Source organism: Pundamilia nyererei, unplaced genomic scaffold (assembly GCF_000239375.1).
Source record: "Pundamilia nyererei isolate P.nyererei 1_Seehausen unplaced genomic scaffold, PunNye1.0 scaffold00005, whole genome shotgun sequence".
In the NCBI taxonomy this organism is placed as follows: domain Eukaryota; kingdom Metazoa; phylum Chordata; class Actinopteri; order Cichliformes; family Cichlidae; genus Pundamilia; species Pundamilia nyererei.
The window spans coordinates 5,061,222-5,072,460 of record NW_005187406.1 but is presented as its reverse complement, the minus strand read 5'-3'; the positions used below and the strand labels follow the sequence as shown (position 1 = coordinate 5,072,460).

At 38.4% G+C, this 11,239-nt stretch overlaps 1 protein-coding gene across 1 annotated transcript in view; it reads left to right on the top strand.

The window, feature by feature from the left end:
• Nucleotides 1-11,239, top strand: part of rab26 (RAB26, member RAS oncogene family) — a 119,072-nt gene that overhangs the window by 102,973 nt on the left and 4,860 nt on the right. The window contains exons 6-8 of the mRNA XM_005721969.1: nt 5,781-5,846; nt 8,123-8,179; nt 8,924-9,000. Coding sequence (XP_005722026.1) covers nt 5,781-5,846; nt 8,123-8,179; nt 8,924-9,000 — 200 coding nt within the window. The remainder of the gene's footprint in view (nt 1-5,780; nt 5,847-8,122; nt 8,180-8,923; nt 9,001-11,239) is intronic.

The following is an 11,239-nucleotide window of genomic DNA, read 5'->3' as shown; positions in this document are numbered from 1 at the left end:
ATTATTCCTCAAAAATACAACTTGCCTAATAATTCTGCACTCCCTGTATGTGTCACCCTTCTTACCTTGGGGTGTATCTACCTTCCGTTATAAACATGTCACATCATTTTTTCTGCTTGGATGCAACTTACAAATATTTTCATTTGTTCTTTAGATTTCTTTAAAGTCTCATATTGTGCAAAAGTCTTGAGCAACCCATAATTTCTCTATATTTCTCATAAGAGAGGCCAGACTTCCACCTAGTTTTTCATTTGTTAAGTTCTCTCCAGGTTTATGAAGGTGTTTCAAAGCTGTTCTTTGGACATTGGCTGCTTTTTAAATCATTTCCAGTTTTGCCCTTTTACCTGGGAGGGGAATGTTTTTCAAGCTAAGTGTATTAGACCAGTGTTAACTTGATAGATGAGCGTGGGTGTGTAACTCTTATCAGCTATTTGGGGTTTTTATGGGGGTTGGGCCCTGTCTTTGGAAATCTGCACAAATAAACAAAGCAACCTCATGGTGCTTTCACAAACACCGGGCATTAGAAGACTACCAACAAAATGCAGTCTGTACTACTATGTGAATTGTTTCAAGGAGGAGAGTACATACTGTCACAGTTACCACAAGATAAAAAAAGACTGATGTTCAGATGTCTGAGTTTTCATGAAGGCAGCTCTGCACCGAAAACTGTTTCCGTTGTGACTTGATCTTTCCACCGAGTACAAACTACTCCTACATATTTTTAAGTTACACTATGTTATAAATTTTGCAGATGTATTAGCAGCAGTTTTAGTAACATACTCTGCATACTTTTGAAAACGGGATCTTAAAATTAATGTAGTTAATGTAAAAGTAATGCATTTCATATAAGAACATTAGCAGTGCAATGAAATAATCGCTGTTATTTCATGTTCAGAAACGCAGTTCAGCAATAATCATAATCAATGCAAGCATCACTTTCTGTCCAACTTCTTCGGTGGGCACAACCTGCATTTTATTTGCTGCAAACATATATCTGTATTAATATTTTATGGAAAGGCTGATTCTGTCATAAAAAAGGAATCCCTGAACAAATTAAAAGAGTATAAATACATAGTGTAGCAAGCCTGTAAATGAATGCACCACACTGCTCCCCCTGGTGGATACACAAGGCATTACTGCCAGTTTTCCTAATGGTCACTTAGTGGTGTTACTACTCATGGTTGCATCATCCACGTCACAGGCGGGAGATCTCATTACGGTCATCCATCAGTTGCAGCCTGTTCTTATGGGTGAAATCCAGTACAATGACGGTCCCGCGGTAATACACGTTTCAGCCATGTATTCCAGCTCTAACCACCTTCTCCCTGACCTTAACCAGCACTTTAATGACGTTAAATAGTGTTTTCCAAAGCGATTTAAGTAAAATGAACGAACATGTGTAGATTGATTCCAGACAGTTCTCATGTTTCCTTGTTTGTCCGATCTCGTCATTTTAAGGACGTGTTGGGTACCCGGACGCGTAATATGTTGACGATTTGTCACCTCGTGTAAAATATTACGCTTTGGGAGTGAGAAGTTGTTGTCAGTCGGCAATCGGTCAGGATTCCACCAGGATCCTTTCTGGTCCTATCAATGATTTTAAGTGACAAAAAAAAAATGTTTTGCCAGCCACAGAAAAGAGTTGCTAATAGAGGCTAAGAGCAGCAAACAGTGGCAAAAAATAGCAGCGCTTACCAACAGAGAGGTTCAGGTTATCCTCAATAACTTAGTTTTGGTGTTAGTGGACAAAAGTGAGCTTTACTGACTTATCAACTCACATTGGACTGTTTCACAAGTTTCACATCCACCCCTTGGTAAATAGACATGGACACATTTCTATAGTTTTCAGTCATGTGACTGACTCTATCGTGGAAGGCAAAAAATGATTCCATCGTGATGGATAGTATAGACAGTCTGTAGTATTTTAGGACAAAAGTGTTTTAGGACAGTAGGTATTTTAAGACTACATAAAATATCTATCAATGGAGAAAAAAGATATGATATGAAAAGAAACTACAAATTTTAGGTTGGGTGTTCCATATTCTGCCCCAGCAGCTTTGTTTAAATCCATGAAAATGGCGACGTCTCTGCCAGAGCTCCAGTTTGACGACACTAGGTGTATGTTACAGAGAATTGCTCACCTTACGATGCTGTCAGGATGAAAGCTTTCAAAGTATGGGCCACTACTGAATGCAGTGGAGAAGCAGGGATTGGTATGATTTGGCCTGTAAGGCCGGGTTAGGAGAGGTTAAGGTTCAAAGGGTGGCTGGAGGGCAAAGGACTGCAGTACTGACGTCATGTGAAAACTATGGATTGACACATGAGGTCAACAGTGGACTGACATCCTGCACTCACTACAGCTGAATGGTGGGAGGGGAAAGAAAACAGAATTCATTTGACTGCAATCTGATATCTACTGACCTCTGGTCGAGAGATTTTACACACTGTACCTTTAAAGCTACCCTCCTTTATGCCAAATTTATTGTGACTCTCATAAACGTCTGTATTAACCCTTTTCTCTTTGATGGCATACATTGTATGTATGCTAATAAATCAAGAGGAACACATTAATGACAACTAGTGCACTCAGCAGATGATAGATATCCATCTTCTGGGTGCTGATTAATGCTGTGCCAATGCAGAAGACAAATGCATGACATATTCATCACTTTTATGCCAGGTCACACTGCTCCAATTAAAGGCGCCAGTTGATTTGAAAATCTTTTAATCTGAAAAGTGAAACATGTGCATGTAACCAAAGACCTTTTTGATTGCTTTTTATTTGCATCACCAGCACAGTTCTCTTCTTTGTTTTTGCAAATTAGTTTCTCAGGTTTTTTAAGGTAACACTGTCCTTCATGAAGAATGTTCTCTTCATAGTGTGTTGAGGAAAGACAGCATGTCACCATTGTGCTGATGAAATTAATTCCCTTTTTATTTGACAACAGTGTAACCTTCATGTTCTCCTCTTTCAGACAGCACAGATACTTTTAAATGTTGCACAAGCTCTCAGATTCTGCTCATAGTTATCCTTAGGCTTAATAGAAGACTCTCACAGTATCTTGCAGTCCTTTAGGATTGTCTGTGAACAGAAAATAAGAAAAGCTAATACAAATCTTGTTATCCTCTGTGGCTCATTATTAAGTATCTACACCCTCTTAAAAATTCACAACCTAAGAAAATCTGTAAGTTGGAAAAAACAGACTGGATTTAGATTTAATCACACAAAAGCCCGTAGACTAGGGGTTAGTAATTACCACGACTGAAATGGTTTTCATAATCACCTGGGCTAATTGGAAACATGAAAGTAGGCCAGCTAACCGCATTACTGTAAATCATTATTGCCTGTGTTAATAATCCTGTTTTCCTATCTCCAAAAGGTATTCATAAACTTTTGAAGTGGATGGGACTTTAGATAAAATCAAATAAAAGTAATAAATAAAATATACATCCTATTTCTGGCAGAGACCACCCGCTAACAAACCTGCTGCTTTTTTATCTTTGGCTGATGAAAGGTTTATATTCATATGGATCCCAATAAAGAGCTTGGATTGCATTGCTCCTTCGGTTTCAAAATCACCCACAATACTTTAATGTGTCTTATCTTTATATATTTGTATGTAGGTACTTCATGAGTTGCTAATTATTGCATCAATGTTATTGGTGGAAGGTTTCATGTCTCCTAATACAAACATGGCAGAAGATTTAAAGAAAGAACATTTAAAGAAATCACTGACTTGAATATTCAGTTGATTTTCCTGCTCTTTTGCTTGTTACAAAGTTCAGATGAGTTAATTAGATGTTTCCTTTAGTTGAGATGCAGAATATAGCTAGTTATTGTTGTCATCAAGGCTCCAAAATCATCAATCCCTGCAAATAAGTTACACCACAGCAGTTTTTCTATGTTTAAGGGTGATGGACAGACTGAAAGAGCAGGCAAAATTGCAGCAGCAGCATTGGCATTTTAAAGGGGGAGATGGGAAGGTTCAAATCTTAAATAAATAATAAAATAAACAAATAGGGAGAGTGTTTGCTATATGGTGTGAGGCTCACTGCCATCAGATTGCTGTCATAAATCATGGACAGAAGATATTCCAACAAGGAAATATCATTATCATTATAAAAATTCAACAAGTGCACCTTGAAAGATAAGGGACAGCAGACGTATGGGAGAAGAGTGGAACTCTTTCCGAATTTGTCAGTATTTAAAATGAAAATTAAAGTGTACATTTTAACAAAATTGCAGTATTTGTACTGAACAAATGACCAGTTCATGCACATTATAATAGACACATCACATCTTTGATATATGAGAGACACCGAATGCCATAGCCACCTATCAAATTAGTTACATTTGATAATGGTGTGAACTAACTTGTAGGTGTCACAACATACACAGCATATCTATGAGGTTGCAGTGATTGCTTTAAAAAGGATGTGCACCAGGAGTTATATATTCATAACACCTGTCCACTGAAGCGCACATCAGTTTCACATAAAGGCCCAGTGGTTGTCCAGTGTACTGGATAATCATTACAATGTACTGTTACTGTCAGTATTTCCAATTATATCGGACAGGATTTGTAGCCAGAGGCAAGCATCAGAGGCGATCTAGTTTGGTGGTCTCGAACAAAGTCTCTGCTTTTTAAGAATAATGTGGTCTTGTTGTCTTTCTTGAAGTGGCTGGCTGAGAATTGGCTCCTCCTAGTCCTAGATTGTGGTTCTCAGTCAGAAAAGGTTTGCCCGTTCCTGGTTGAGGATAAACTGCTACTTCAAGCTGTTTATCTGTGTGGTCACAAGTTTGGGAGAGGAAGCAGGAAATTGGCAGATGAATTTGATGAATCACCTTCACTAATCAAATGATCTAGTTTTTGTCTTTTTGTCCTTTGTGATGTCCTGGTGGATCTACATTCTTATCCTAAGCTATGGGCAGAAACTGCATGCAGAAAAAATAAGGCTGCAGATCCAGAAACGGAAAGAAGATTCTTTCAAAGTGAGTCTGGGCTCAGCTGTTGTTCCTCAACCTGGAAAAGAGCTAGTAGTTGGGATGGTTCTGCTGTTTGATTTGGATAGGGGCTAGGTGCCCTTTTTTTTCAGGGTGTTTTGGATCATGTGAAACAAGGATGTGTTAGATTATGTCTCTCGGCTGGTTTGGGAATGCCTTGATACACTCAGCTTACTGAAATTTAAAGTTCTTCTCCTTGGTGGCTCACAATAAAGGAGGATTTGCCTATACTAATCACATCTCTCTCTGTCTTCTAGCTGCAGTCATCTTATTTCAGTCAGTTCTACTTGCTCAATTACATTTTCCATTTGCACAAAAAACCTGAAATAATGTGGGATAGAAACATGCTTTTTCTTTGGTATACAAATGGCAACAGTTAAGTTGGAAGATGTAGGAAATTAGACGCTAGTGTGCAGGAGTGAGAAACATTAAGGGCTTTTTAACCAAGCCAGCAAAAAGGGAAGTGACCACTGACCTGTAATTGGAAGGAGATGGATGGATAGACATAAAAGAAAAGAGAAAAGGGGCAAAGAGGGGACGATCTGGAGGAGGGAGAAGGGGAGAACAAGATGAAGTAAGAGCAGCAACCAACAAATTAATCTTTTCTTTCCCTTTTTCTCCTTCTCAGTGGATTCATTCGTCTCCTCTGTCAGTAGTCTTTATCTCCTATCCCACCCCTTGATCAGTCCTATCTCCTCTGAATGACCCGTTTTTCCTGCTCATCCTCTCCTGTTCTGAATTTCTTCACCACTCTTTGCTCTATTTCCATCTCCAGGCATGGCTGACAGAGATTCATGAATACGCCCAGCAGGATGTGGTCGTCATGCTGCTGGGCAACAAGGTGAGACCTTGTTGCCAACACTGGGAGATAGATGGACAGATGGACTCATAGAGGGTGGGAAGAAGGGATCACAGGAGGTATAGTAGGGCCTTGAGCCAGAGTGTAATGGATATGCACAAAAGCAGGGGAAATTTTTTTTTATAGAAATGATTTTCCAATGTCAAAAAGTTTTCAGTAGTTACATCATTATATCAGAACAAAGCAAAACAATGCACATTATTAAAGCTTAACTAATCAATAGTTCACATTAATACTAGCAACCAATCAAGTCGCTTTGAGCGTGACATTAAGTGGTTGCTCATATTGATGAATGGAAAGATTTACAGCTTTAATGAGCTTTTTAGCATTGTTTGATTTTAGCCTTCAAATTTATGGTTTTACTATCTGGAGCTGCTGTACACAGTGGAACACTTAACAACTAGCAAAGCTAGGCATTTAACATAACCAGCCAGACAAATAAAATGTTTTGCTCAGGAGTTGGTGGCAACAGTGGAAGCTTCAAGAAGAGTTAGTTAATATATTCATATTCTTTCTTCTGCAGTCACACAAGAGAAAACAGTAGTTGCAGACTGTAACATGACCAACTACGTGCAGTTAACTTGTGATCTCACTGGTTTGAAATGGTTGCTCTGAAGAAACAATGCACAATCTGTTGCAGGCTTCAAACTGACTTTGGTGTGTCAAAGCAGCAATAAAATGGCAATAGGATGGAGTCAGTCTGCAATAAGTTTGTCATTGAATGGGGTCATGTTGGCAGTTACCCTCAATCTGTTTAAACCATTAACTTTGATAAACTGACAAGAATTGCAAATCTCTTACCAACTAAATGCACAAAAAATCCCATTAAACAGAAATTCACATTAACGACTTACATTTAGAGTCTAGACAGAACCTCATAGATTTAAAACAAGAATTCATAAATTCTTCCACAAATAGTAATGTAGTTGCTGCAGGGTAGCAATTTAACTGCAATATGCGCACAGCAACCTTGCGATTATAAAGTGATATAACCAGAACACAACCTGTTTAATCAACCTTATTGCAAAGACATGCATTACAGATGGGTTGTGCTTATCAGTGCAGACTGACTCAGATTGCAACGTATAAATGATATGGCAGTTATTTGCAAACCTTGGCTAATCTGTTTTAGAGGGATTTCAGTCAATCTGAGTTAGACAGGTTGCCTCCCACTCCTGCCTCGTATTTAAAAGTGATCACTCTGAGGTTGATGGTTGCATCATCAACATCTGGGCAACCAGTTATTAGCTGCAAGGACTTGCAGTGAGCCTCCAAAAGCAAAAACACCCAAACAACTACCAATTTTTTGCTAAATTGCAAGCTTATTGTCCTGTTTTTACTGTAGCGTGACTAAGGCTTACATTAGTCACAATCCTAAATTAATGCCAAGTATCTTTTTCTGTTCAGTATCTAATTGTTCAGTAACATACTTGCTGTAGACTTAGTTTTTAGACTGTAAATTCCACTTTTATCAGCTGTATTTACAGTAATAGCATTTTCTGTAAACCCTAGAACATAGGTGTCAAACTCTGGCCCGCGGGCCAAATTTGGCCCGCAGCCTAATTACATTTGGCCCGCGAAGCCATACCAAATTACTATCAGAGCTGGCCTACTGGTATTATACAGCTAATATATATATTGTTTAGTGTTAAGCTTTGCTTGTTCCATATTCAGTTTTTCAGCAAAACGTGTTTGAGTCCATAAGAAAAGATTCATTGTTATATCTGGATGAATAAATATATTTCAATAAATATTAACGTTAGCCCGCGACTTTGTTCCAGTTTTGAATTTTGGCCCACTGTGTATTTGAGTTTGACACCCCTGCCCTAGAATAATTAAGCTAGCAGAAAGCTAGCTACTAGCCAATACTGAAAGTTGAATATTATATATTAAATAGCCACGAAGTTGCTAAAAATAAAAGAATATAATGTAAATAAAAGATTTATGTTCAAAGATGTGTATTCACACAAATAATAAACCTAATTTTTCTTCCAGTTAGGTCATTGTGTTCTCATACCGACTTGCTAATATGGTAACTAGATTAGCAGAGCTAACGAAATAGCAACAGTCCTAAAAAAATTGTGCTTGTTATAGAGTTGCTAGCTCAAGCATCTAAAACGAGGAGGGTCACAGTCTCTTTATTTTTTATGATTATTAAAAAACATATTTTGTCATTAGGACCAACTACACTAAAGACACTGTGAGAAGAATATAAGTGACAGTTTCTGATTCTGTGCTGTCTGTCCCATATGTTCTAGGCTGACGTGACACATGACAGGGTGGTGAAGCGAGAAGAGGGGGAGAAACTGGCAAAGGTGAGCTTTCTATAACACAAACTTGTGCCTATACACATAGCACACATAACGTTTGACATATGTAACAAGAATAAAAAATACTTACTATACTTAATCCGCTCATGCAGCAAAGTTGACCTTGAAATTCTCTCCTATCCCCACCCCGTATGGCTTGTGCGTCTTGATTAGTGTGTGCAATTATGTATTCATACAGGCACATAATGTTGTTATTGTTTGGAATAAATGACGGGGGATTGCTAACTTAATTTTCCAGGCCGTTTCGCTCAGATAAGCTCTGAGAGGCATGTTAGAGAAGGCTAAATATGAAGTGGTATGGAGTAGTGTGGCAGACGCACAGCAGCTGTCAAGGTAACAAACTCAGTAGGAATATTGAGATATTCACACGTACACGGAATGAGATTGCTTCACCTGGGAGCATCTCTCATCGACCACATTCTGCGTTCTCGCTCTTTTTCCAAATTACAACAAAATGACAAGAAAATTAGTTTTGAAAGCCAGGAACCTCAGTAGCCATCACAAGTATTTTTGAAATATTAGTATTGATCATCAACCCTCTCATCCCTCCCCAGGTGTCATAAACCCCTCGGCACGAATATACTTCCAATCTTAAATTAATCCTAAGTCTAATTTTTCTGCAATTTAGGTCATTATGTCCTCACAGTAAAAGACAGACAAGTGGCATGGCCACACACACACACACACACACACACACACACACCTGAAAATATATTTTTCTGTATGCAGGAATTTGGAGTGCCGTTTATGGAGACAAGTGCAAAATCTGGACTGAATGTCGAGCTGGCGTTCACTGCTGTGGCCAGGTGAGTCTCAGCACAACAGCACAAATATTAGATCCCAGAGGGAGATTAGATGTGATCATAAAGCAAGCATATGCAACTTAAGGAGTAACGTTTGCTCATTTGACTACACTAAGTGATTTTCCATTATAAGTTTTACCCAAATTTTGGCTGATTTAGAAAGCATTTGCTGTGTAACTGATGTTACTGAGTTACTTTGACTTTTTTCAGACTGTATAACTAAATTGGTAAAACGACTGAAATAAAAGGGCACTCCTTCTACTCTTATTGAGCAATCATGATCAGTTTTTCAAACTGACTGATTGAAATTAAACACAATCATGTTTTTTTGGCCAATCAGATACAGTGTTACAGTCTTTAGTGTTAAAGGCTGTCCCTACAATTTAGGGTAAGATAAATTTGCACCTGTTAAGTATCAAAATGAATTGCTTAAAGTTGGATCGTGGGACTAGTTAGCTAACTAATTTATGATTAGCAGCTGTAATTCAGAGGTTTCCAAATTACAGGTCAGCATAATCTATCGTCATCCCCAGAGTGTAAGCACATATACTGTCCCTGGGGTGGCTGTAGCTCAGGAGGTAGAGCAGGTCATCTACTGGTCAGAAGGTTAGTGGTTGGAGTAGAAAAGTGCTATATAAGAATCAGTCTATTTAACAATCCACAGGGCTTTACTTGATCAGTATTTTGTTGGGTTCCAGCTTTGATTCAAGTCCAGCTGTGGTGATATTAGTTTATTGTACATGACTTGGTATCCTGTGTATATAAGATCCCATAGATGGATGTCAGAGCGCAAACCTAAGTCATCAAGTCCGAGGAATTCTCTGTACAAACCTGAGACAGGATTGCATGGAGGCACCGATTTTGGGAATGGTATCAAAACATTTCTGCAACGCTAAAGGTCCCAATGAGCACAGTGGCCTCTATTTTTCGTAAATGGAAGAAGTTTGGAAGTTTCATATAGGGCATTAATGTTAGAAAATATGCAACAAGTGAAACGCTGTTGTTACAGCCTGGCTCCAAATCTGCAACGTAAATATGGAGACTAACACATTTTACAAAGATTAGGTTTTATTTTAAATTATATAATATGTTAGCTAACATAGTTGGTTCCACTTAGACAAAGACTGAACGCTCTTGCACTGCCACTGCAAAGAGAATAGGGATGCAGAGGGTGTAAGGCTGATAATGCTTTCTGGATGCACTGCATCCCAAAAAGAACGCAGTTCTTAAGTTAAAGGGGGGTCCAGCCCAGTACTAGGATGATGTAACTAATGAAACAGGCAGGGAATGTATGGTGAGTGAATTTGTATAATTAGTACTATTTGGGATAATATCAATGGAAGATTCAAAAAGAATTGCTGTCATGCAGTGTACATCTGGACAGATGTATCCACGAGAAGCACTGCCTGACAAATGTTGCTCATTTGTTTTATGAACACATTTTCATGCTATATTTGGAACTAGAAAGCTAAAAAAAGAAATATCTAAGATAAAGCGTTTAGACACAGATACAAATGACATATTCATCTATAAGATCAGATATAACATGAGTGTCTTTTCTCTTAACATGAACTTTAATAGAAATAAAAACGTTGGCAATAGTATTTTGATTGTGTTTCTGACAAATGTGTGGTGTCGGACAGTGTGTGGGAGCTGTTTCACACTTATAGTCTTGTTATGGTAACAGACTGGCAGAGAGGGCTGATGCCAAGAATAGAGTAGCACAGTCTGGCACACAATCACACTGCAAACAGAATATGAAATTAAATATTTTCTCGTTGTTGTCTTCCAGCTCATGTGAACACCTTCTCGGTTTTTTCATCCCTCTGCTTCTCTCGTCTCTCTCTGAACCCCTCCGTCATCGCTGACTCACCTCATCTCTCATCTCTGCCCTATGTTTTTATTTGTTCCACTCCAGTGAGCCTTTACTTGCACAAAACACAAATTCAAAAGGCAATGAAACCAGGTAACCAAACAGTACATGTTTGGCATTGAGACAGAGTGCAGGAGTGACATCGACAAATGACCCACTGACAGAAGTGATCTATAGGTTTTCATATAACATTTTTTGTTTTTGTTATTTATGGCAAAGGCTCCTTCAGCTCTTTTTATTAGTATTACCTAGAGGGGCTCCTCAAGTCACTAATCTGATCTATATTTTTTTGTTGGTTTTGTTTCTTTGGAAAGTCAAAAAACGGTAGAGAAATGACACTTGGTGGTCATCTGTAATTCAGTGTTTATG